We start from the raw sequence: 26,162 nt of genomic DNA, 5'->3' as shown, positions 1-26,162 counted from the left end.
TTATAGAAACGTATTTCTGATGTGTACTTCTAACTGCAGATTCCTCACCTTATGAATTCCCCTGGTGCTCAGCTGATCCGGATGCTCTTCCAGCTGTTCCTCGTACTCTACTGTGGCTTTCTTCCACTTCTGGAAGTGATTAAGTGATGGCGCATAGTCGTATATATAGGTGGCACCCCGCACGTTGATGTGGGTTCCTATTTATTTGCATCATTTGACGTGCATCTGGAGCTCTGTTTTGTTGGTGTTTTACTGACCTCCAATTAGATTTTTTTTTCTCAAAGAACAGTGTGCTATGTCTCCCCCAAAAACTACCTACAGGCTTAAAGCTGCGCCATAGATTCAGAAAGCAGATGTCGGTCACAGACACACAACGCCTCTTGTTGGTAGCTTGGATCCAAGCATCCATGCAACAAGTAATCCTTAAGGCTATCATGAATGGTGGGGTGGGGCAAAACTGCATGTCCCACAGCAAATGAAATGAGGCCGATCGCACTCCAAGTTACAGGCCCAGTCTCTCAGGGCGCAACCCTTCTCGTTCCCAGTCCCTTCCCTAGTCCATCTCGGGTCTCCATCATTGTGTAATTCAAAGGCATATCAGGTTGAGTCCTTCAAGGATGCAATAGTGCAAAGCATTCAGGCCCATGGATCAACCAGGGCCGCCAGTCGAGCTCCCACTAGTGGACATTTCTCTGTTGCTGGCTGAAACTATTCGGCTTTGCACCGCTACTTTCACTCCCTTGCTTTGGCCTACATCAATTCCCACGGTGCTGGCATTGGCCCCAGCTTATGACATGCCAGTTTCAGATTCGTCCCAGATGTGGTCTTGGATGTGGAGCCAAGTATGGCTAGATTCAGCCCAATGCCTAAATAAGAAATTAACTAGGTTCAAAGAGTGCTTTGGGATTCTCAGGGTGCCTTTCCCTCAGCGACAGAGCACATAAAGTCCTTATTCAATTCCGACTCTAAAATAGATTCACAAAACCGATGGAAGCTTTGAGGATGGGGCTGATAATTTGCCCCCACAATTTGCTGATGATGGACTTTATCAAGACCTCCTGGTGCAAGTTGTTTTGATTCCCTTCCTGAAACTAAATTGGATTCCCTATTGAAAGCCCTACTGAAGAAAGTGCTTACTTTGTGGGCGTTTATACAGCAGCAATGTGGATCAAGCTTTGGCATTGGTATGTTCCTGCATAAGGAAGACTGGATGGCATTACCAAGTTCTGGGGAAAAAAACTCTGAAAATCTGAAATATGTTGTGTTCAATGGGTGGGTCTTAACTTGCCAATCAGGACGTGGAAGATCTGGCTTGCAATTAAACATCTTAGCTTTTATAAGTATATCGTTTTTCTACTTTCCATACAGTCCAGTGTATGATTTCTGTTATCAAATTACCGATGCACCAGATGTAGTGATGCTCCCATATTTTAGTGATCTCTGCAAATGCATATTTGATTGTGCAGGCTGCATCCATAAGAAAACCCACATAAATTTAGTATTTGGACTCTGGACATTAAGGTCAAACTTTCTTTGGCTGTTAAGGGATTTTGTTAGACCATTTGAGAAATTCAAAATAAAATTACACGTTTAATGATCATGGCTGCAACCTTACTGGCTGTACCCAATGTAGAAGAAGAGGCTCAAGTCATGATCTATTCATCACCAAATGAAAAAGCCTCAGGAGGAGAATGGGCTTAACACATAATTTCTGGTGTGCAAAGAAACCTGTTGAGCCTTTACAGGCAAAGAGGTCTGATTTTTGGCTTATCCTTAGTCCAGCAAGGTTTTGTCTTGGCACAGCTAGAGGTTATAAGTTGGCTCTGTCAGCCTTTCTCCATTTACCATTTCAGTCCTCTTTATTCAAATCGCATCTTTTGATGTGGTGGATAGGTATCCTCATGCTCCTTTCATTAATGCGCAGTGCAGCCATAATATCGTATTGACCTTGTTGATCTATATGTCTTTTGATCGCCTTTGGCTTCTGAAACTAAAAATAGTGTTACTACTTAAAATCACTCCTGTGCTTTGTCAGTCCATCCTCCATATACAACCTTCTCCGCCAACATGCTGGTTCTTGCGTCACATTTCTCCTCAAAGTTATATCACTATTACATTTCTTTTCCCCTCCGTATCCACCAAATGAGGAGTAATGTCTGCATCATTTACACTCTTTTTTTTGTCATTAGCTTTTATATTGATCGAACTAAAGAGTAAACATTTATGATCATTTGTTCATTGATTCACCAGTGCGAAGAAGATAAAAGTGCTTCAGGCTCAAACTTTGCCCTTTGTAATTTGTCTCAGCATTGAACTCTGTTATGCCCTTACCAAAAAGGATTCTCTGGAAGGCCTCATGACTCATTATTCCAGAACTAAAGCTCAGACTAAGGCGTTGGCTCCACGTGGGCTTCTGTCCATACTTTCACCCGGCATTGCTGTATTGATTCTCAGATCTGCACAAGGGCTATTTTCCCCACCTGGCTGGTCCTGCTGGACTGGTGTAAGTCAATTCCTCAGATTCTGCTCCATTGGGTCTAACTACTTTGGTACGGTGTCATCAGTTGTGGACTCTGTAGGTAAATGTATCCATCAGATTAATATGTTACTTGCCTTTGGGTAGGCTGTTTCAGGTGAATAGTGTACCTGCCTGCTTACCTGATCTGTGCAGTGAATTTTCAGGAACCAATAATATCCCAAGTTAGATTGCTCACTGCCTGGGTCACTTTGAATTATCGCCTCATCTGAGGATTTGGAAAAACCTTATGTCAACATGCAGGGTTTGAGTTTATATTTTGCTCATTGTCATCATGTTTGGGGTGAATGAAGTCACAGTAGAGGCCGGTGGCCCCACCTGGTGTTGTGCAGAAGATATGAAAACTTTTTCCAGATCCAGAATGGCCCTTTAGAGGATTACGAAAGTGTGTAATCTGCTGGTAGAATGGTTTTCAGAAAAAATAAATTTTCAGGGATATGTTATTGACTCGTTTTCACCTATGAAAAAATTAAATCCTATGCAGATAAGCCACTAATGGGTCTTTATAAGTATTGCTCCCTGGATAGATGGCATGGAATGATTTTCAGTGTATTTTGTGCATATCACAGATGTAATGATGGGTAGGATACATGTGACTATTAGACATGATGAATAAGGGAGACTTTTGCACGGGTGTTGGATATGAAATGAGCAAGTCATGGACAAACTTTAGTTGTGGACACACGGCTATGGCATTGCCGGGACTCGATCCTCGGACTAAGTCAGGGAAGTCTGAGCGTATCCCTGTTATATTCATCTACTTGTTTGCTACTGCTTGAATATTGATCTCGGGACACAAAAAAATTCTCATATGAAGAATGGCGGCAAAATAAAAAATAAAAATAGAAATATATATATATATATATCTCTTCCAGCACTTGGGTATTGCCTGCCGCTGCTCCTGAACGAAGGGCGCGTCGTCGCAAGGACCTCCCAAATCCGGTCCGAAATATTTCAGAAATCCCTTGCAAAACAAGGATGACAATGCCGTGTCTCCTGTGGAAATCATTTTATTTGTCGGTTACTGCTGTAAGCATTTCGCCTGCACAGCAAGCCTGCTGTGTAGGTGAAACGCGTTCAGTAGTAACCAACAAATAAAGTGTTTTCCGCAGGGGACACAGTGTCTAATCCTTGTTTTGCAAGGGATTTCTGAAATATATATATATTGCCCAAATAAAATATTTTAGGCCGTGTCCCCTGTGGAAATCATTAATTTGTTGGTTACTGCTGGACACGTCTCGCCTGCACAGCAAGCCTGCTGTGTAGGCGAAACGCGTACAGTAGTAACTGACAAATAAAGTGATTTCCACAGGGGACACGGCATCGTCATCCTTGTTTTGCCAGGGATTTCTGAAATATATATATATTGCCCAAATAAAATGTCTTAGGCTGTAATAAAAGAATGATGATTAGAAGGCATACTGATTAAATCATTTTGAATGTAAATTTGGATGAGATTATGCTGTTATATGTATAGATTAAATGAACATTTAAAGGGATGTTAAAACAGATTAATGATGCTCAAGGATGCAGAATTAAATGTTATGTTGAAATGTATAGTCTGTCTGGAGGGTGCATGCCACATAGCAGTGTACTAAACGTTGTTACCAGTATACCAGTGCTTCTAAGGAAAAAGGTATTTTGTAAAAAAAAAAAAAAAGAAAATGGAGTAATTTACTAATTTCTTTATTTTCCATTTTTTTCCCTAACCTGTAGGTAATTTTTCGTTTTGCCTTGGCACTTTTTAAATACAAAGAAGAAGAGATATTAAAGCTGCAAGACTCAATGTCAATATTCAAGTATCTAAGATATTTCACGAGAACTATTCTTGATGCCAGGTAGGAACAATCTGTTTTTAAAACCTACTTTTAAAGTAGCAACAGTGACAGATGTTTAGACCATTTGTATATTATTTGTTTGTGAGTACTTTGGCGTTCTAAATCATACATTCTGAGGCTTAATTGATATTTATATTATATGAGGGAGCTAATACACGAGCCCTTTTGAGTTGGGCTAAAGCCATATGTCTTTATCTTCATATGTTTTCTACTACCACAAAATAATACTAGTCTACTGATTGCCTCAGGTCAATTAATTTCCCAGATCTATCTTCCTTCAATGCTGTGGGTGCTATTGTCCTGTAACGAAACTTCATAAGGCTTAATTGAAATCATACAAATGTAAGAATGAGGCTAGATCTTATTTGTTTGTCCGTGCACTTGAATCATGGCATTATCAATGCAAGCTCCCAGTTAATTCTATACCTACAACATGAACATTTTTACAATTTCTGAAGACAATGAGTTTCTTTTTGTGAAAGGACGAGATGTCCCTGGTGATATCCTTCACCTACAGCTAGCTACATTGTTATAACAACTCTATGAGAAAGTATTAGGCATGGTTGATGTATCTCTCTTTGACTTAAAGTGCTCTTTGGTAAGCTTGCTGTAGGTTTCTATTTGCTGCAATATGGGTGCAGTTGAAGCCAAAGGTCCCTGACCGTTGAATGAATAAATATCATTTTCAGACTGCTATTCATCCTTTTCCTTTCAAGCCTCCAAGAAGGGGTTCTAAATGAGAGAAATGCAAATACAACTCTCATCTCAGTGAAACTAGAATACAAATCTCTGTTGAAAGAGCAGTCAATACAGACTTTTTACAATGGAATCTTTAACTATAAAACAAAATCTACTGAAAAGACTTCCAATCTAAATGCCTATATCCTAAATTTCCAACATAGTTGTCTCATCAAAGTCGCACCTTCCATTCAGAGAAGGGCAAAATATTGTCCTTTCCTCCATTGTTGCCCATGTGAATGTACTTCTTGCTTATACAGAGACTACTCCTAGAAGAGTCTGTTATATGTAACAATATTTAAAGAGTACCAATCCGTTCTGGTATACAGTCTCTTCTTGCTGTTCTTGTGTATGGAAGACATACTGACCCAGCGGTGCAAGTATTTTAATATGCATTAACCTTGGTGGATGTTTTCAGCATCCTATATTGGCTGTTACTCCTCACTGAATCTTAGTTTTAATTAAAAGGATTGGAGAGTCATTTTGAATGTTGGCCTGGCATGAGGTTTTGTGATAAGTAGATCGATATTGTGCTGGAGCATTACTGATTTGAATGAGCATGTATTGTCCGAATGATGGTCTTTGTAAGAATCCTTTAGGTATATCGAAAAATCAACTTCAATGGACTGATAATACAATCAAGACGTAGTTTGATAATTGTTTGTATGGCTGTAAAATATGCAAAGGCTTTTAACCCCTCCCACGCGGGGCTAATTCCCCTGCGGTGCGGGGGTGGGGCCGCGCGATGCACCACTGTACTCATGACGAGGCCAGCTCGTCATGAGCACAGCTCCACTGTGCTTCATGACGAGCTGAGCTCGTCATAAGTATAGAAGGGGTTAAGTGTTGTTGTTTGACCATTTGGTATACGTTCACTTTCTTGTTATGTTTAGAATTGTAATGTTTGTCATTAGGCAAATTTGTCTTTTAAGCAGTTTTGTCCCCAATAACTTTGAGATTTTGGCATTTTAAGTATACTAGAATACAATGATCTCTTTTTTCCCAAATTTTTAAGCACCCATTGGTTATCTCTTTAAATACATTTGCTCACCGAGCATAAAAGGGACTCCTCTAGGAGTGCACTCTGTTATCATTAATTACACAAACCTCCGGCCAATTACTTGGGTTACTCTCTCTTGTGTTATTACGTATACACACTTTACTAGTTCATAGGCATTGTGTGCCTATGTAATCTGGCTAATTTAGCCACTTTAAGTTTGTAAAACTATATTAATAGTCTGTTTTATTTCTTCTGGTACTCACAGTAACCTTTCTTCTCTGACACAGCTTTTTTCAGCTGTTAGAATTCTGCATCTACATGTATTTGCGTTCAATCAATCAATCGATCATATCATTTGTAAAGCGCACTACTCACCCGTGAGAGTCTCAAGGCGCTGGGGTGGTGTTTGCTGCTACTGCTCAAAAAGCCAGGTCTTGAGGAGTTTTCTGAAGGTCAGCAGGTCTTGGGTCTGCCGTAGGTGGATGGGGAGGGTGTTCCAGGTCTTTGCGGCGAGGTGGGAGAACAATCTGCCGCCTGAGGTCGCTCTTTGGACGCGGGGGACTGTAGCGAGGGCGAGGTCGGCGGAGCAGAGTTGGCGGGTGGGGGTGTAGAAGCGGAGTCGTCTGTTGAGGTACGTTGGTCTGGTGTTGTGGAGTGCCTTGTGTGCGTGGGTGAGGAGCTTGAAGGTTATCCTCTTGTTGACCGGGAGCCAGTGCCGGTCTCTCAGGTGGGGTGTGATGTGGCTGCGGCGAGGGATGTCGAAGATCAGGCGTGCAGAAGTGTTCTGGATGCGTTGGAGCCGTCTCAAATGAAATTGCTTTATAAGGCCTTCTAATTTATGTTGCCTATTTTGATATTGTTGTTACAGTTCGATATTTGTAGAAAAATTGTGTCTGAATTGTTATCGTTTTTCCATATCAGTGTATTGAAATACTACAGATGAATATGGTTGCTATCTGGTTGTGTGTTGTTTTTTAAGCCCACATTTCTCACTTCTTTGATTCCTCATTGCTTTCTTTCAGCCTGCTTTGCTTGTTCTGCTTGTATTGGAAAGTTAAATTCTGTATGTTTCCTTTCAGGAAACTCATGGCTCACAAAATGGCAAAGCATATGATGCCATGACTTTATTTCTTCAATATCTATCGTAATCACAGTTATCATAGCATTCTACTCCCTCACCTAGACTATTATCATCTTGACTGTTCATTGCTTTGTTTTGGATCTCTTCAAGGAAACCTTTCATGTGCTTGACTTAGTTACCTTTGTGTCTTTTGTCTCCTGTGGCGCCGTAATCTTTTGACCCTCAGCAATTAACAATGATGCTGTTGTGGTATGGTGTTTTTAGCTTCTTTCTTTGTCCCTCAGTCTGTCTCTCAAGTTGTAATTGTAATGATTTTTTGTCAATCTGCTTCTTTCCTCATCAGTGTCTCCTTTTTTCCCTCTCTACACTATATTCTTAGGGACTGAAAGGGGGGCTGTGCCCCACAGCTGCCCCTACTAAATGTTCTCTTCTCGGTCTTAATTCTTACCTTTAAGTCTCTTGTTCACCAGCTGCTTCAAGGCAGTTTGGAATGCGCTTTAGTTGTGGTGGTGAAATCCTCGAATGTCCAATTTTCAAGGGCCGTACAAGCCCAGAGTAAACTGGAAATTCGGACTGATCCCTTATGAAATGCACAGGTTACCTGCCCATTTTGAATATTTACCCACCCTGGTATTTGAAATTTAATTGTGGCTGACTTTGTGTAGTTACCTAAACTTCTTTCACTTCATTAAAGTTCTGCATTTTTTCTCATTGGCCCACTGCCCCTCATAAGTCTTAGACTTTTACGTGGTCAACAGTTACTGAAGGCTGACACTAGGTCCTACGACTTCCCACAAGGAAGTGTGCAGGGCAGGAATCTTTCAACGAACAGTACAGGATAGCATTTAACACAGGGTCTGTGTTCAATATTTAGTGATTATGCAGCATATGTGAATTGTGTTCATGGGAACCTTATCAAAAGGTATACTGTGGGCGCAGGGAATCTCTAAAATCCTTCACCCAAAATTGCACACTTCAACAACACGCCCACAGGTGGATGCATGGGAGACGGTGTTCAATCTCATTTTCATGAGATAATATGTCCCAAGATAAGGCACCACACAGCATATCACAATATGGTCAAATTAGTAAGGACAGATTCAATAAGTGAGTTCTAGGGCAGAACTCGAAAATTTTGGAAAATTTATTATGAAAATCCGGAAGGTACAATACAAAAGTTGTAAATGCAGGTGCAATTTTTCATTGGCTTGAAGGTTCTTAATATTAGGGCAAAACAGAAAAATTAGCTGCAAAATCGGCAAGAAATTGAACAGCATCACTAGTAGCATTGAAGAAGTCTCAAGTGTTCTCTTGCTCACCCACACATTTTGAGGGTTTAAATGGGAATTCTTCTTATAGACTAATATTGAAAGTGCAAAATCATTGTGGCGTGAGCAAAATGATATACTTTCAGTAAATCAGAGCACAGAAAAATTAGAACATCCTATTTATTACCTTACCACCTAAGCCCTATCCCATTACATGAATATTGATTCTGCTAGAGAGGGTGAAGTCAGCCGGAGAAGTCACAACAAACTAGATACAAAAACAACTGTGAACCATTATGAATAAAAGTAATATAGCAGCTAGTGGAAGAGGCCTTGAGCAGTTGATACATTACTGAGCCCATGTTGGAAAGTTTGCATTGACACCAGCGTCAACTCATTCATAAATGAACAAACATGACATGCTGCTTGACTGCTGCTGCTGGCCCCCTCTCCTCTTACATCAGAAGGGCTACTGGCCCTCAATTTGTGTTCCTGTCATCTTTTCTCTCATATTTAGACCCTCTGTCATTCTCCTGGTCATGATGTCTGCTATCCACAGACTAGGCAGCCTGATAGCTGGCCTCATTTAACTTCATCCAATTCAAAGCAGGCCAGCATAACTCCCGTGACAATTTATTGTGCACTTTTTACAATGAACTTTGGTGCAAAATCAACAAAAAAGGTCTCCAGGCACACACAAATCCAGAGTTGAGGTCATGGTTTCAACAGTTCTTTTATTTTATTCTCATCTTGCACGCCCCTTTGCCAACACGTGTTTCGTCTCTGGCTGTTCCAGTCACCGCAGATTTCGTTTGGGCTTTACATTCAGTTTAGTTGGACTATTATTGACAAGTGTCTTTACAAGACACTTCCACAAGTGTACCATGCCATACTCTCGTAGTGTCTTCATCCTATGTGTGGGACTCTAGTTACAGTAGTAGACTGGTGATTTGTTCATACGTATCTGTAGTGTATAATCCTGTGCCCTGTCGTCTGTCTGAGTATGCGGGCATGATCGGGCGCTTCAGGGTGATGCTTTAGTGCGAAAGCGAGACTGGACAAACACATTCTCACTGCCATTGTTGTATACCACATTATTTTTTCTTGCCCAGAAATCTTATCTTATCTTGCAATTCATTTTTGCTAACAGATATTTGGCTGAAAAACCCATGGTCATCCTTGTACAGATGATGGCTTGGATCCCCATAGGCAGGTCATCTTTAAAGGATGGCCACTAGAAATTTTTCAGAGCTGTTAGCACTGCTGAAAAGAACGCACTAAAACAGTGGTTCTTGACCTTTAGACTTCTGAGGACCCTCACTGAAACATTACTGGAATCTGGGAAACCCCACTGGCTCATTTTTTCAAAGCCTGGGACTCATGACCTAAGCAATTTATATGTTCAACATAAACATAGCAACAAGTATACATCAAACAAATTCTGAAATATTTTGAGTAATTCACAGTCAAATGCAAACAAGTTTCAACCTTTCAATTTCAGCTCTTTATTTGTATATACTTTATTCATTTTAATTTATTATTTTAATATTCTTTATTTTGGTAAAAACTGTTTTGGAAACCACATTATTCATTCTTTACTTGAAATCTTATCTTACAATCAATACATTTTTTGGCTAACAGATATTTGGCTGAAAAACCTTTGATTATCCTTATGCAGATGGTGGGTAGGATCTCTATAGAATAGGAGAATGCAGGTAATCTTCAAAGGAAGGTCGCTGGAAATGTTTCAGAGCTGAAAAGCACACACAAAAACAGTGGTTCTTAACCTTTTGCCTTCTGAAGACCCCACTGAATCATTCCTGGAATCTGGGAACCCCCAATCGGTCATTTTTGGAAGGCTGGGAACCCTTGCCTAAGCAATTTCTCTGATTTGAACCTCGAACCAATTACACAAAACAATAGAAGCAAGTAGGCACCAAAACAAATGATCTAATATTGAAATATTTTGTTCAATTCATGTGTAAAACAAGTTTCAGTTTTTAAATTTTAGTTCATTATTTGTATATACTTCATTTATTTTAAGGCATTAATTTTAATATTCTTTATTTTGGTAACAACAGTTGCCGATCCTCTGGGTAGGTCTCGGACCACAAGTTAAGATCCACTGCCTTAAAGCATTACTTTAAAAAAAAGAGTAATGTAAGCACAAATGTGCTGAAACACTCCTTCTATTATGGGAATGAACTCGTAATGGGCACAATTCCACTGACATGTTTTCGTCTCTTAAACACTAAAGGTGATGGGAGTAATGCTTGCAAATAGTCTAACCAGGGGCATTCCAACCCTTTGTATTTTTGTTTACTGTGCCACTCTATAGAAAGGCCAGAACTCAAGCAGGCAGGACCTGTACTTGTTATGTTCGGCATACATGCGCTTACACGGCCTTTGCCAACCATACAGCTGGTCCACCACCAGTTTCTCATTTTACATCACATCCCTAGACACCATTTTCCCTCTTATGTAAGCAAAGATGGATTTACACAACCTAACATACGTTGAATCCACGCTCCCTTGTAATCCACTGTAATGAAAAGTTCTTGTTTTCTAATTTGTAGTTTGTTTTACAATAATTTTCTCTTGTGTGTTAGCTGGTCAAACCTTCTTGACAGCACTTCGTGTCTTTTCTTGAAAATATTATTATTCTTTATTGGTGGGAAGTTCAGGCTGTGACTCTAAAATAAAAATGAATTATTTGCAGTATCCTGGTAGTTTTGAGCTTTTCTTGCAAATATTACTTCCTTATGTCTTTTATTAGCCACAGTTGCACAGTAGAAAAATAGAATAACAGGAATTAAATGTGTTCACACGGAGGTTGAGCCCTTTCACTGTTAACTGTTAAGTATATGACTTGAAAATCGTTTAAATAGACTGTGTGACCTACTCCCCTCGCCTCTCAAGGAAAGCATGGCCTAGACTGGATTGTATCTTCTCCTACATACATCTAAGGTCTTTACACTGTGTGCCACACACCCCGTGAGTCCCTGGCTGCATCCCCAGAGGCACAAATTTCTCTTCAATTACTTGTAATTGGAAGCGGGACTTTGTTGGCGCATTTCCAGGCCGTCTTGATTTGCATGCAGCAGTTGAACCCTAAAATCATAATGTGAACTGTGATCTTGGATTCCATGGGTTCGGGGTAGGTTAGTAACTTGGCATGGTCAAAGATGTGGCTAAAAAGAACAATATATTCTGCAACTGTTTTTCGTCATTTTTTTTAACCTTCTGGCAACTCCTTATAAAAGAATGTTCACATGTTAAATGAAAAATTAATTAAGTTAAACTAATAGATTTTACTATTAATTATATTATGAAACCCCCGTTGGGTAATGTAATCAGAGCACAAGTCTGTGTGTGGCCAGAAAGCCACAGAAATTATGCAACTGGAAGGACCAAACGTATGCAGCATTGTTCACTAGATTATGCTGTGCTAGTGGAGAAGTGTGGCTCAGGGGTTAGAGGCGGCAGACCCAGAAGCTGAGATCGGCCCTGGACCAGGGTTCAATTCCCCGCCTCGGCGGGTCTTGGGCTCAAAAAATTCCACAGACTCGATAATTCTCGCTCCGGTTCCTTCTCAACTCACGGGTTCACACTCTGCGACTCTGGGCAATAGCTTGCTTAATCTCCACATCGGCCCCTCGCGGCGGGATGCCTGGCTTTCACCTTGTGGATACCCTGCCGGGTTATCTCACAGGGGAATACCAGGACGGGTTCCCTAAGCAAGCGCCGGGAAACCCTTTGTGGGTAGCTGTGCGCTATATAAGCTCAAATACATTTACATTTACATTTACATGCTGCTAGAACAGACCCATGATATGATAGTATTTCATTATGCTGCCATTAGTACACATGTGAATGCTGCCTGGGCAAATATTTCACCTCATTATTACGAGTTTAACACCCAAAAACACCAATAAGCAATTAAACAATGACCAGTCACCTTTTGCACAGGGCCATCCACTGTGTAGCAACATATATTGCTGCTTCTTTTGTAAATTTTGATCCGCTTGTGTTTTTTAAAAAAAATAGCATTTTAAAAAAAAAAAATAGATAATGCCGCAGACTAAGTGACAAATCTAGCAAATCCATAACTATGCAAATAAAATGCTGCATAATTCAAGTGGCCCTTTCGGGTAACAGACACCCTGGTGAGAAGACTTATTTCTTTAGTTTTCTGCCCCTGCCTAGTTTCACAGCAGACCAGTCCCCCTTCTTTCACTTTCAATCAGAGGCACCTCAAGGTCAACCTTAACCTTTAAGGTATGGTTTGTTTTAGTGAGTCCAGGGGGTGCAGGAAAGAGACCAGCAGGGTTACATTCAGATACAGTGCCCGGATGCTCCAGAACCCTGGGGCCTCAGAGTAATGGACCTGGGGAAAGAGGAGCCAGATCAGTGGATTGTGTCAAGAGGCTGCTTGCCCTGCCAGTTGCCCCTGGCGAAAGGAGGAGCGATATATGGGGTCTTTTTTTGTTTTGAAGGGCCATCACTACTATTAGTGCAGCAGTTACTGTGGCTAGGGTGCGAGTGGCCATTTACCCCAATTATGACTGCCTTAATACGATAAAGGATAGAGAGGGCTTCACAGAACTGTAGGTAGAATTAATTCTGCACGTGCACCGACATCAGGGCCCAGTGGTATGAGCGGCCAATTATGGCTGTTTTCCTATCCCTCCCTGCTTGCTTTAGGACCCAGTGCACGCTTGCTTGGCCAGTGTTACTTTACGCCTCAAAACAATGGTCAGTTGGGTAAGAGAGGAATCAAAAGAGAAGAGACACCTTACTTTAGTTCTCATAAAGATGGCAGGAAGGGGTATGGGGTATGGGGTAAGGAGGGAGTCAGTGTTTTTAACAAAGGGTAGAGGAGACAGCCAATTCATAAAGTGGTAGCTATCATTAGTGAAGCAGATGCAGCGGCACTAGGGCCCAGGGGGCCTTGTTTGTGTTAGAGCTCCTTTACTTCAAAAACGGTGGTAACATGTGGGAGCTCCATTTTTTTTCTGAAAGGGAAAAGCGGCCTAACTGAGAGCTGGTGACCTTGGAACTTGGGAACCCCAGTGTTGACTCCACCTCTTGTTATTGTGGGCAAATCATTTAATCTCTATTTCTAACTCCCCAGCACACGTATATTCTTAAACACGGTTTCCCTTCTTTTCAATAGCACACATATATGATATACATGAAAATATAACTCAACAATTTCGGTCTTCCAAGCAAATTCTTCTCTTTTTTATTCGGATTTCTTCCAAACAGCAAACAGCCACAGCCAACGCGTTTCGTCGCTATAGGTAGTAGTCCTGCGACTTTCTCAAGGCTGTACAAGATAAACATACAAAATTGTGTTGTATTTCTTCATAGTAATTTCTGTCTCACAAGACATAAGCACAAGAAACATATATATACACACTCCTACCAGTGAAAAGGGCATTTGATAGCCAATCATTAATCATATTGCAACACTCACTATTTTGTTTCATAGTATTTACCACATCATAAGCAACTTTAAAATACATATAACACATGTGATGGAGAGAACGGAGACAAAAGGCTCCCAATGGTCCTTCATATTTCAACCTTATCGCCCGTTGAAAGTATTCAGTAGAGAAATTATAGAGTCTTAGTAGTAAAACCCGTGTTGGAACGCGTGCACCAGTGCTCGTGATAAACAAGTTGGTAATATCTTGTTTCATGCAAGAAAATTACAGGGGTTGAAGGCGGGGGGTTTATTAGAAAAGGAGACCACTAGTAACAAATTAACCCCTTCGATGCTGATGACGAGCTCAGCTCGTCATCACCCACGGGTGGCGTGTGCTGATGACGAGCTGAGCTAGTCATGTAACGCGGAAAAGTGAAAAAAGCCGTGCAGCGCAAAAATCGCCGCAGCAGCGATGCGGTTAAGTAAAAATGGTCTTGCAACAATACCTATAATCTCCAGTGACGTGCTCTGTAAGGAGTAAAATTATAAGGCATGATTGTAGAAAATTCTCTCAAATAATATTTTCCTTTTAGCACCGTTTTTATAATTTTGGAGTTATCAATCATCTAGTGCGATTCTAAACCTTAGGCACCCTGAACCTATGAGTACAACCACGTTACTTTTGTTTGGCTAGTCATTTAATCTCTACTTGCCTAAAAGCAACAAAAAAATCTGACTCTGTATAATGTAACTGGTGCTCATGTAAAGCGCTCGAATGCCCTTGCGCAGGGTTCGCACTGCATGGAACTCCCAAAAAACAAAAGGGATTCACCCTGTTTCAAGATTATAGTGGTAGACCGGCATTGGTGGGAAAGGGATGAAAGAAGCAGAGGAGATTTCCAACTGCTCAGGGCTGCTGCTATCACTAGTGCAGCAGGTGCAATTGCCCTGGGGCCAGACGCGCGAGGAGACCACAACACACCAATTATGGAATGCAGAGTTTTTTGGTCAGCTTCTGTTTTTGTTTGATTAATTTGTTCTTTTGTATGTCTCTGATGTATTGTGGATTATGAGCTACTGAAAAAAGTATGCCTGAAATTGTCTTTTAAGTCCCCACTCCTGCACTCAGTCCTGCCCCTCTGCATCCCCCAATCCGTCTTATAATTTTTGGGGGGAGTAAGGGGCGGCGCACAACTTTTAAAATATTCTTTGGATGGGCTCTGAGCAAAAAAGTTTGAAGACCTCTGTCCTACAACAGGGTCTTGAACCCACAATCAGGGTAATATTTTCCAGAACCAGGGATGCAGTGGCTTTGTAAAGTCACCAGCTACTTGCTTTTTGGAAAGCTATTCCAAGCACACAACTTCACATCAGAAGAGTGTGTCTTACAGTTTATACTTTCTCATAAATGTCAAAACTGTGCAAGACTGACTCTACATCCACTATCCGGATATGTTAGCCTTGAGTCCTTGCTAGCAGGTACCACTAACCTAGCAAGGTAAAATGGTATGTGCAACCTCAGAACATGAGAACCCAGACTCCCCACCAAAATTGTGAAAACAGATCTAAAGCCCTTTCATTTGGTAACTCATGCATACCCAAAGAGTAACATGAGAAATACTTGAGTTGGCATTTCAATATTTATCGAAGCAATACGATTCTTGTGAAAAACAAATGTGCTGCAATAATCCTTAGAAGGAAACAAAACAGTAATGAGCATCACAAGAGTGATGGAGAAAATTAACAATTCATCCATAAGTACAGTGATAGTTATGCTCCTGCCAAGCACTAGTGTGCCTAAGGTGGGTGAATCTGCCAGAATCCCTATAGGATGATCTAACTCCTCAGTTACCTGTCGGTATATTTCATCTGGGAGCCCGTCTTCGTGTGCAGTTGGGCAAGATCCTCCTCAGGAAATAAACAGTATTCAGCTGGGCTGGAATTCCGTCATGGGGTGACCTTCACTGTGTCAGCGAAATGCTCCTCTAACTGGGTAAAGGAATGATGTTGTTTATATACTAAGCTTCATCCATGTTGCCATGCCGAAGTTCCAATCAGGCCGTTAATATTGATTCTATCCTGACATAGCTGTCACGGAGTGAACAATAATAAACTTCATTTTGCGCAGTTTACTTTAGCTTTTGTACAGAATTTACAAGGCTCTGATAAGATGTGTAAATGTAAGCAAAGTTATTTCATGGAAAATTATCCATATGAGCATGCAAGCAAATGTGTGTCAAATGTCAACGTTTAAGAAAAAGATATCAACTTTAAACATAAGCATGTAAAATGGCTGTTTTACTGCCCAGGCCTAAAGTGACCAAATTACACCCACCCTTGGACGTGAGGTGACTAAAGGTTCCTGAAAACGTATGCTAAATATATAGAGTTACAATAAAACCTAAATTCGTAAAAGCATTGTGCTTCTTTAATAATATTAGCATATAGAAAGCCAAATTGTATTTAAAATATGCAATGGAAAAAAGTTAAATAAACACACTGCATTCTAAACACAATTTTGTGAATAAAAACATATCTGAATTAAAAAAATCTCCACTGCTCTACACTGCCAGATTGTTTAAATGGTCCAAGGAGTAGTTTAAACATGGTTGTTCCTAGCATCCACAGATAATTGTTCCAATTGCACCCCTCTCGCCAGCTCCAGGGAACAAATATGTCCAAATCCAACCCCCTCAGCAGCCTCTGATGGAGTGACAGCCATTAGTGCATTTGCAGAGGACGAGCCAGAATCCAAGTCACCTAACCAGGAATGCACATAATATGTGTTTTGTAGCAATGGCAATCGCAGTTAGTCTTTAGGGGGCCCATTAGTAGGACAGTGTCCATAGATTGGACCGGTTGGAACTCCATATATCCAGGGCACACTCGAAAGTGCACAGCTAACAGCGGAATACAGGCTGCACGCAGTGTAGCCAGACACGCCGAAAGGACAAAAACCAGTTGCCATTCAGTTCTTGAAGCATGGGTGTGCCATTCTCTCACGACACAGTGTGTAACATGAAGGATTTTGCGTCTTTCTTAGCAATTGAACAGACCATTAAGGCGAAGTTGTATGGTAAAAACAAACTAGTGGCATTTAGAGGATTCCATGGAATGCTACCATTGAGTAGCATCAGTAGAGTCCAACTTATTAGTTTAATAGACCTAAGTTGTGATTATCCATGTTGCAAAGAGGACAAATCACTCCGTATGATGTCAATAGCATATGACACAATGTTACCCAGAGAATATATCCTAGTGGATAATCTACTCCTACTATTGTCAACATCTGCTAACTCGTTTTTTTAATTTGCTGTATCAATTTCATGAAGCCTCTCAGCAGCTTCCTGCTGTGAAAATGTCCACACTTCATTGTATATTGCATACAGAAAGCACGTTTGATGTGACTTTCGAGGACCTAAAACAAAATCCTGTAGGACCATGTCATCAGAGAGAAAAGAGAAATGGTCTTTCACCTCAGACATCTTTGAATGTTTCTAGCCAGTCTAGGCACAGCTTTTCCACACTTTAACCACTCCTGCATATTCTGTCTGCACCTAACGTGGGTATGGCCTTTATCTCCAAAACCCTATTGTGTTGTCAAGAAAATGTGCCTGACATTCCTTTTTTTCATTTCCATGGTACCTTGTGGATTTCATCACTGACTTCCTCAGGGAATTACTCCTTCCATTGTTTATTTAGTTATAAGGAGCGGCAACTACAGTGCAGCTGTGAAAGTGTCTTGATTGTGCATTTACTGCTGGTAATGTAACCATTAAATAGAACACCTCTGTTCTTTCCGCTTGTGGGCCTCTACTACGAACGCAATGCCTACCCCCCCTCTCCTCGTAAGGACGAGCCCATGTTGCAGCTTCTGCATGACTACATGTCTGCAGTTTACTGGTATGTTAACTGGTGCTGCATTAGCCATTTGAATATGTGGAATTCAGAGAGGATACCTCTGTGGGGGGGGGGACCCTTTTAAAGGTTCAAGCTTAAACAATCTACAGCCAGAAAATAGGGGTTCTCGACTTAGCTATGGAGTATTGTTCCCGAACACCATGGAAGTCTCCGGTTAGTAAGTGAGTAGGTTCTTTAACGTACTCTTGTATGCCTCTGTGAATTGTCCCTAGAATATCTATAAGCCTCCTAGTCAGACCCCCCAGGATATAGCGGCATGGAATAGCAAATTTAGCGGCACAAAAAGGGAAATTTAGCGGCACAAATATGGAAATTTAGCGGCAATTTTGCGGCATTTTATGTGGCCATTTTTCCTACAACAAACACAGATATCTTAGTTTTTTTAGTTATTTAACAACGTGAAGCTATGTATATTTGGTTTCTTTACAATGTAGACACTTTGGGGCAGATTTACAAGCCCCTTGCGCTGCTTTTTTGCGCTTGGTGCCACTGTACCTGCTGCACTAATGATGGCTATACCTATTGCCCCTTTTATTAGTAAGCACGTTAAATAGTACAGTGTATTTTGAACACAACCTGATATCCCACCGGATGCCCGTTCCATCCATCTACCCACCCACTCGTCATCCATCCATCCTTCCCCTCATCATCCATCCATCCTTCCCCTCATCATCCATCCATCCTTTCACCCACCCCCTCATCATCCATCCATTCCCTCATCATCCATCCATCCATCCATCCACCCTTCCCCTCATCATCCATCCTTTCACCCACCCCCTCATCAAACATCCATCCATCCATCCCCTCATCATCCATCCATCCATCCTTCCCCTCATCATCCATCCTTCCCCTCATCATCCATCCATCCTTTCAACCACCCATCCATCCATCCATCCTTCCCCTCTATCCATCCCCTCATCCATCCATCCTTCCTCTCATCCATCCTTCCCTTCATCCATCCATCCTTCCCCTCATCCATCCTTCCTTTCATCCATCATCCATCCTTCCCCTCATCCATCTTTCCCCTCATCCATCATCCAGCTACCCTTCCACCCATACATCCAGCTATTTAAATTTTCTCTCCATCCTTCCCCTCTCATCAAACCATCCATCCTCTCTCATTATCCATTTATTCAATCTTTCATTCATCCATTCAACCCATATCCTGGAGTACAGAAAGGTGCCATTGCTTGTTTGCCTTCTATGGCCTGTAGTCCTTTTTTTAAATCGGAAAATTGATACTCTGCTAATTCTTTAATCTATAGAATAAAACCATGATTTCATAGTATGCTCATAGAGAGCCCAGCGTTTTTGCACTAAACTTCAGCTTTAAGGAGAAGCTTGCTACGATCCAATGCTAAAAATCGTACATGGATGGAGCACTTAGTGCAACATCTTTAAAGCAAGGTCAGACATTTTGCTAATACAATTCACATTAGAGTAGAAGTGCAAGCACATAGACAGTTCCGGGTGTGCATGCTGCAGATAATCTCTCAGCAATGCAAGATTCGAGTTAAAAAAAAATATATTAACAGATTTAAGGTAGCGTGTCTTTTGTTTTCAATTTAAATTGTTCTCCGTTTCTTTACCAAATTGACTTGCTGACTGTGTTTAAATTTGCCAGGTCAGTAAATGAGCCTTCTCACAGGCCTAAGACTCGAAGTTCCTATTCCTGTCACTGCAAACCCTTTCACATTACACTAGAAGGAGAACTGCTCTGTCCGATTCCTGCTCCATCCTCTGTGACAACAACCCATCCCCCCTCCCCTCCTGTTGATGTGCAAGGTGAGGGCTCCCATTGTCATTCTTGTGGGCCAGGAAGAGGTGCGAACGAGCGCAGTCCCGGGCAGCTCTGAATGACAAAGAGCCTAGGCCTTCACACTGCCAGCTGCAGCCGAGCTGCTTTAACCCTCTGACCCCAGTGTCTGTAGATCATCTACAGGTGTTGGGCAACCGGTGCATGTCTTTGGATAAAGCAGACCCCCCAGGATATAGCGAAAAATGCAGCGATTTCTACAAAAATGCCGATTTCGCGGGCATTTTTGTAAAAATCGCGGAATTTTTAAAAAAGTGCCGATTTCGCGGCAAATCGCGAAATCGCGATATCCTGGAGGGTCTGCTTAGTGAGAGTGCAAAGGGTGGATAGCCTGTTCTGTTTGTACGTATATAAATATTCCTTGAGAATCCCCATTTTAGATGTTGTTGGGCCATTCACAAGGGCATGGAAGAATATGCAAAAGAGTACTACCGGAGTGCTACTTTACATACTCCAAAATGACTTTTTCCCTAGGCACCAGTGACTCTAGTGGCACACACCTTTCTATTTGGTGTTTCATGAGCTTCTGTTTTTTCATTTTGTACAGTCATCTGCTTGTGGGTCAAAATGTTCATATTGGTTATTTATTTTTCAAATTGGTGTCCTTTCAAATCATGGTTCTCTACAGAGGACTTAACATATCATTAATTCTGTAGTTAAATTTAAGTGAACCCTGCAGGGCCAAATCTGATTTGCCTTTGGTTGGTCTCTCACTATAGTGACATAGTGGGAGAAATGGATGGACTAGAATCCAACCCTACTATTTAGTGGTACGCTTGAATTAAGTCCCCACTGGTAATCCCCTTGTAATTATTTTTCCACTGTGGTACTCTAATGTGACCGGTGTGCCCATGCTTGCGTCCTTCGCTGATTGTACTATTGGACTCAAGCTGTACCTCACTGAAGAGGCCCAAGTATTTTGTATTTGTATTTGTATGTCGATTTGTAGAGCGCGATTGCTGCCCGGGGGCGTCCAAGCGCTAAAAACCAACAGAACAGGAGGAAGTAGCCAGGGCGTTATCAGACGGCAGTGAAGAGGAATGTTTTTAACTGTTTCCTAAATGAGGTAAGATTGGGGTTTTTCCTTAGGTGGAGGGGTAGGGTGTTCCATAGCTTGGAAGCATTGTAGGTGAAAGTCCTACCGCCAGTTCTGGATTTTTTTATTTTGGGGATTGTGGCCGTGAAGGTCTGGTTGGAACGCAGATTCCTAGTGGGTTGATAATGTGACACAAGGTTACGGGTGATGAGGGGACCCGTTTTCCAGAACGCCTGGTGTGCAATGCATAAGGCTTTGAATTGTATTCTTTGGGGAATGGGTAGCCAATGCAGTTTTTTCAGTCCGTTTTTGACTGATTGACGTCGAGGGATCTGAAGCAAAGTGCGCGCGGCGCAGTTCTGCACCGTTTGTAGTCTCCGTATTATGTACTCTGGGGTGGCGAAGTAAAGGGCGTTGTTATAATCCAGTCGTGACTGGATAAGGCCCTGGATGGCTACTTGTTTTGCCTCCATCGGTAGAAGATGGAGTACCTTCCTTAGCACTCTGAGCAGGCCAAAGCAGGTGGCTGCTAGTTTGGTGGATTGGGTGCCGAAGGACAGAGATCTGTCTAGCCACACCCCAAGGCTCTTGATACTGTCCTTTGGGGCCGGGGGGGTACCCAGGCAGGGTGGCCATATAGTGCCAAGGGAGTTGGGGTTGGCAGGGCCCAGGAGCATAAGCTCTGTCTTGTCCCCATTTATTTTTAATGAGGAGGAGGACATCCAGTCCTTGACTTCCTCGAGGCATTTCTTGAGCCCTCCTTTCGAAGTCTGGTTAGCCTCCTGTGCCAGAGAGACCACTAGCTGAGTGTCGTCAGCATATGAAATGATCTTAATTCCATACTGACGAACAACTTCAGCCAGTGGCCTCATATATATGTTGAAGAGCGCCGGGCTCAATGAGGAGCCCTGCGGGACTCCACATTTTAAAGGTCTGCTGGTAGAGGAGGATGTTCCGTCAAATACCCGAAAGGATCTGTCCTGTAAAAAGGATTCAAACCAAGACAAAGCTTTGTCTTTTATACCAATGTTTGCCATGCGGTCCAGCAGTATGTCATGGCTGACCGTGTCGAAGGCCGCGCTTAAGTCAAGGAGGATCACTGCCACTGATCCTCCCTGATCCAGGATGGTTCTGGATTCCTCGGTGACCATGAGGGGCGCGGTTTCGGTGCCATGTCTTGGTCTGAAGCCCGTTTGGGTAGGATCAAGAAGCTGGTGGTTTTCGAGATATTTGATCAGCTGGCTATTGATGTGTCTCTCTAGGATTTTACTAAGCCAGGGAAGGAGAGAGATTGGCCGGTAGTTACTGAGGTTCGATGGGTCCAGTTTGGGCTTCTTTAATAGTGCACGGACCATGGCTTGTTTCCATTGTAGCGGGACTACGCCAGTAGAGATGGAAGCGTTGAGGAGGTCCATTATGACGGGCAGGGTGATAGCCGAGGCTGACATAATGATGTCTGGCGGGGCTGGGTCCCCCGGAGACCCGGATTTGACTTTTTTTGCCACGGACTCGAGAGTCGAGAGATTAAGAAGGGCAAAGTGGTCTAGAGTGGGGGAAGAGTTCAGGTCAGAATTGCTTGGAGTGGAGGGGGTGCTGGGTGGGGCAGGGAATGATTCATAGATGGTGGTGATTTTTTGCAGGAAAAAATCTGCCATGTTATTGCAGTGTTCTGCGGTCTTGGTCTCATCTAGACTGGGTGGTAATTTGGTGAGGCTTTTCACAATACGGAAAATTTCCCTGGGTTTAGATTTCGCTAAGATAATTTCGTTGGTGAAATAGGCTGTTTTGCTGGCCTTGATTTGTTCTTTGTACATTTTGAGTAGTTTTTGGTATTGAATTTTGTTGTCTGGCAGAGAGTCCAAGCGCCATTTCCTTTCCGCTTGTCTACACTGACGTTTCGTAGTTCTGAGAGTTTCAGAGTACCACGGAGCTGATTTGTGACAGCGTTTAGTGGTGGTTTTCCGTTTAGGTAGAGAAAAATCGAGTGACTTGGTAATCCAGTCCTCATAATAAAGGTTTGCGATGCATGGGTCATCGTTAAGCGGTGGTAGGTTGCTGGACAGTTTTTTGGTCCATGTCTCAATAGGGAGGCGGGACCTCCATATAAACCAGACTGGAGTTGCTCATTTTCCCATCTGCAAGAGATCTGGTGTTGATGCTTGGGCTCCAATTGGAGCACAACATGTCTGATTTGCATATGGTTGGTTTCTGTCCAGAGTCAGAGGATATTGGGCAAAACAATGTTGGACTGGAAAGCGCTCCAGAAATAAGATTTTTATTTTTCTAAGCGAAAAACCTAAGCTGTTGCAAAATCATTAACCCCTGATTCCATTAGAAATGATTAAGGGGCTGCAGTAGTTTAAGAATGTCAGTTTGCTGTTGTATAAATGTGCTGAATACTCCTTTTATTCCCAGAAAGGGTTGTGAAAGATATTTTAGACACTTGTGGTAGGAATCGAGGACGGAGGCGCATGGAAAGCGAGTGAAAAAGGACGACTGGATCTCACTTTCGGAACAGTATTGTCACAATCGAGGGTCAGCACATGACAAGCCTGTTTGAGGAATGGAATGCCAGTGAGCCAGCTATAGGGGAAACCGAGGAACCACAGGGAAGTATGCAGGCACTAGCCAGAATGAACTCCTAAGACAGAAGGAATGCAAGCGTACTGGTTTCGGCACTAGACGTTGCTATGTTGAGCTCTTGAAAAGACCAAGATACCAGACCAAGATCTCAGAACATCACTGCCAGGCCCACCAGGAGCTGAAGAGGTAAGCGAACGGTTGATACCCGAAGGTATGAAGCACAACAAAACTCAAAATAGGTCAGGGGGAACTAAAGGGGAACCTAATGTAAGGTAAGTGGGAGAGGAAATGAAAACGAATGTGAGGGATGAATAATGGTTGTGATAAAAAACTGAGAGCCACAACACATCAGTACATTGACAAGTAATGGTTCCATGTCAGAAATTGCTTTAAATACTGGCTCCATTCTTTATGCTCTGGAGGTGTTCTAATAACCAGGAAGTTAGTGTAACAGTTATCCAGTCAGTTGGCTACCTTGTTAGTTGCAGTATCCCTGTAATCCCCACTCTCTGGCTTCTATTGGCCTTATGCTTCACCAGCCATCTGTGCAGAGCCCGAGTCTGACACAAAACCAGGTTACCAGAATGTACTTCATTTTACTAGTTGGAGATTAGGACCAGGTTTGGTGTACCTACAAACGCTAGCAGCGTATTGTGCTCCAAAATGAATTTGCAATGGACCAGTGCACACCTGATCATCCCAAGAGTTTCCAAGCTGCTTAAACACCCAGGCATTGCCAGACTATGAAATGCTGTGATCCAGACCTGAGGTCTCACCCAAGCCACATGTGCTTCTGGAAGAATGTAAGAGCCGTCCTGTCCCTTCCACCTGTAAACTCAACCCACATGAGTTTTGCACTTTTTTCTCATCCAACATTAGCATTTTGAAGTAATTGTCAGTCAATAAATAGTAACTAAATAAATGAACTAATTACTATGAATAAGAGGAAAGCTGAGATTGTGATTAGTACATTACTTACTGTTAATCTTCATCACTCGAAGTCCTCCTCGTCCCCTTACCAGTCTTGATATCTCCTGTGCTCCCTCCTGTGCTGCCTCATCTCTGGTCAATGTTGGTACTGCTTTTGGTTCATTAAATAAAGCAAGTGGTTCGATTTCAGCACAGGGGTTGAAGGAATTTGCTATAAAGCGATACACTTCTCAGATAGCTTGGAAGGGGTTGGAACTGAGTAATTTGAGATGGTTCTGCCCCTCTGTCTCCCATGGATAGTTGTGTGGCAAGAGCTTGAAGTATTGTTGAAGTATTTTCAGGCGGCTGCCAGCGTATCTATCAGAGCGTGTCTGGGTGTGTGTGTGTGTGTGTGTGTCTGTGTGTGTGTCCCAAGCACACAAGGGTTCACTTGGTTTTTTTTAGGGCATGTAAATTGTTGGAGATTAAGAGCCCAGCTTAGTATGGGAGGTGGTCCTGGATAAGAACATTGAGTAGAGACACACATTAAACTTGTGGAAAGTTTGATACTCTAATATCCTGTTCCTTTTCCATTCTAATTGTGTGATCAGACATGATCGTAGCGGACATTTTGCGAAGTACAAAAACTGTTTAATGAATGTTTTTTGCTTTCACTGCACGTGTGTCATATGTGGCACACCCTCCTTCCATAGGGTTCGGCTGACTTGCAGGAGACGCTTTTGAGCCATCTGTTGGCCAGAGTGTTATTTATGCGGGTGATTGTCATTGGTTGTGTATTGCTGAGTGTAATCTGGCATTTTGCCCCGGATATTAATGCTGTGTTGTGTTCACCTTCTTATTGCGCCAGGACGCCCCTTTGCTGGGGCATCTGTGCGCGGTATAAAAACAATTAACATAACATAACATAGACGAAGGGGGAAACCTGGAGTGTGCAGGTTACATTTCTATGGTACTATATATCGTTCTTGCCTCTCTGAAGAGGTGTTGGTGTTTTTCCTCAACCTTCCACTCTTAAGACCGAGATAATGCATCAAATTTGAACAGTGAAATGTTAAATGTGAACAGTAGCCTGCGCTCATATAGAGCGGTTTGCAGCTTTTCAAGTTGCATCCCTGTTTTTTTTGTGCTCTTTGAAGTTGACCCAACAGGGCGTGACGTGTCCTCTCTGGCCTTTAGTCGCTGGGTCATGAGTTACTTTCTTGGGATATGCAGCCCAGTCCAAGGGCCTTCGTCCTTTGGTGTGTGGAGAGGTCTGCATAGGGAAATACTATGTCCTTGGCATTTGGTAGCCCCTGATGACATTTGCTCTGCATGATAGACTAATTAATTAATTGTGTGCTTATATAGCGCTGGAATCACTCCCGAAGGGGTACCTCCGCGCTTCGGGCCAAGAAGGTGATGGAGGCGAGCTTGAATTGGATCCGGGCTCGCACAGGGAGCCAGTGTAGGGATTTCAAGAGGGGGGAGGAACGGTGAAATTTAGGAAGATTGAAGACCAGGCGGGCCGCCGGGTTTTGTATCTGCTGCAAACGCCGTAAGCTGTATGCAGGGATACATATATATGTATAGGGCGTTGCCGTAGTCCAGGCGGGACACCACCATGGCTAAGATGATGAGTTTAAGAGCAGAGAAAGTGAAGAAACGGGACACCCTGCGTATAGTGCGCAGTGAAAGGAAAAAGGAAGATACCACAGAGCTAACCTGGGAGTGAAGGGTGAGTTGAGAATTGAGTTTTATGCCGAGGGTTTTGACAGAGGTAGTGGGTTCAGGAGAGGGGCCAAGAGAAGGGGGCCAGAAGAGAGAGGACCAGGGGCTGGATGAACCACCCGTCAACACCAGCTCTGTCTTATCGGGGTTGAGTTTAAGATGGTTGTGGTTCATCCAGTCCCGGATATGGAGCATGACAGATTGGAAATTAAGGACAGAAGAGGGAGAAGAGGAGAGGTTAAAGACAAGCTGGAGGTCATCCGCATAATTAAATACG

At 42.5% G+C, this 26,162-nt stretch overlaps 1 protein-coding gene across 1 annotated transcript in view; it reads left to right on the top strand.

Moving 5' to 3' along the window:
* TBC1D2B (TBC1 domain family member 2B) overlaps window positions 1-26,162 on the top strand; it is a 259,910-nt gene that overhangs the window by 214,839 nt on the left and 18,909 nt on the right. The window contains exon 12 of the mRNA XM_086959405.1: window positions 4,253-4,374. Coding sequence (XP_086815531.1) covers window positions 4,253-4,374 — 122 coding nt within the window. The remainder of the gene's footprint in view (window positions 1-4,252; window positions 4,375-26,162) is intronic.

This window comes from Lissotriton vulgaris, chromosome 2_2 (assembly GCF_964263255.1).
Source record: "Lissotriton vulgaris chromosome 2_2, aLisVul1.2, whole genome shotgun sequence".
Taxonomy (NCBI): domain Eukaryota; kingdom Metazoa; phylum Chordata; class Amphibia; order Caudata; family Salamandridae; genus Lissotriton; species Lissotriton vulgaris.
The sequence above is the reverse complement of the archived record's forward strand: the minus strand, read 5'-3'. Positions and strand labels throughout refer to the sequence as shown.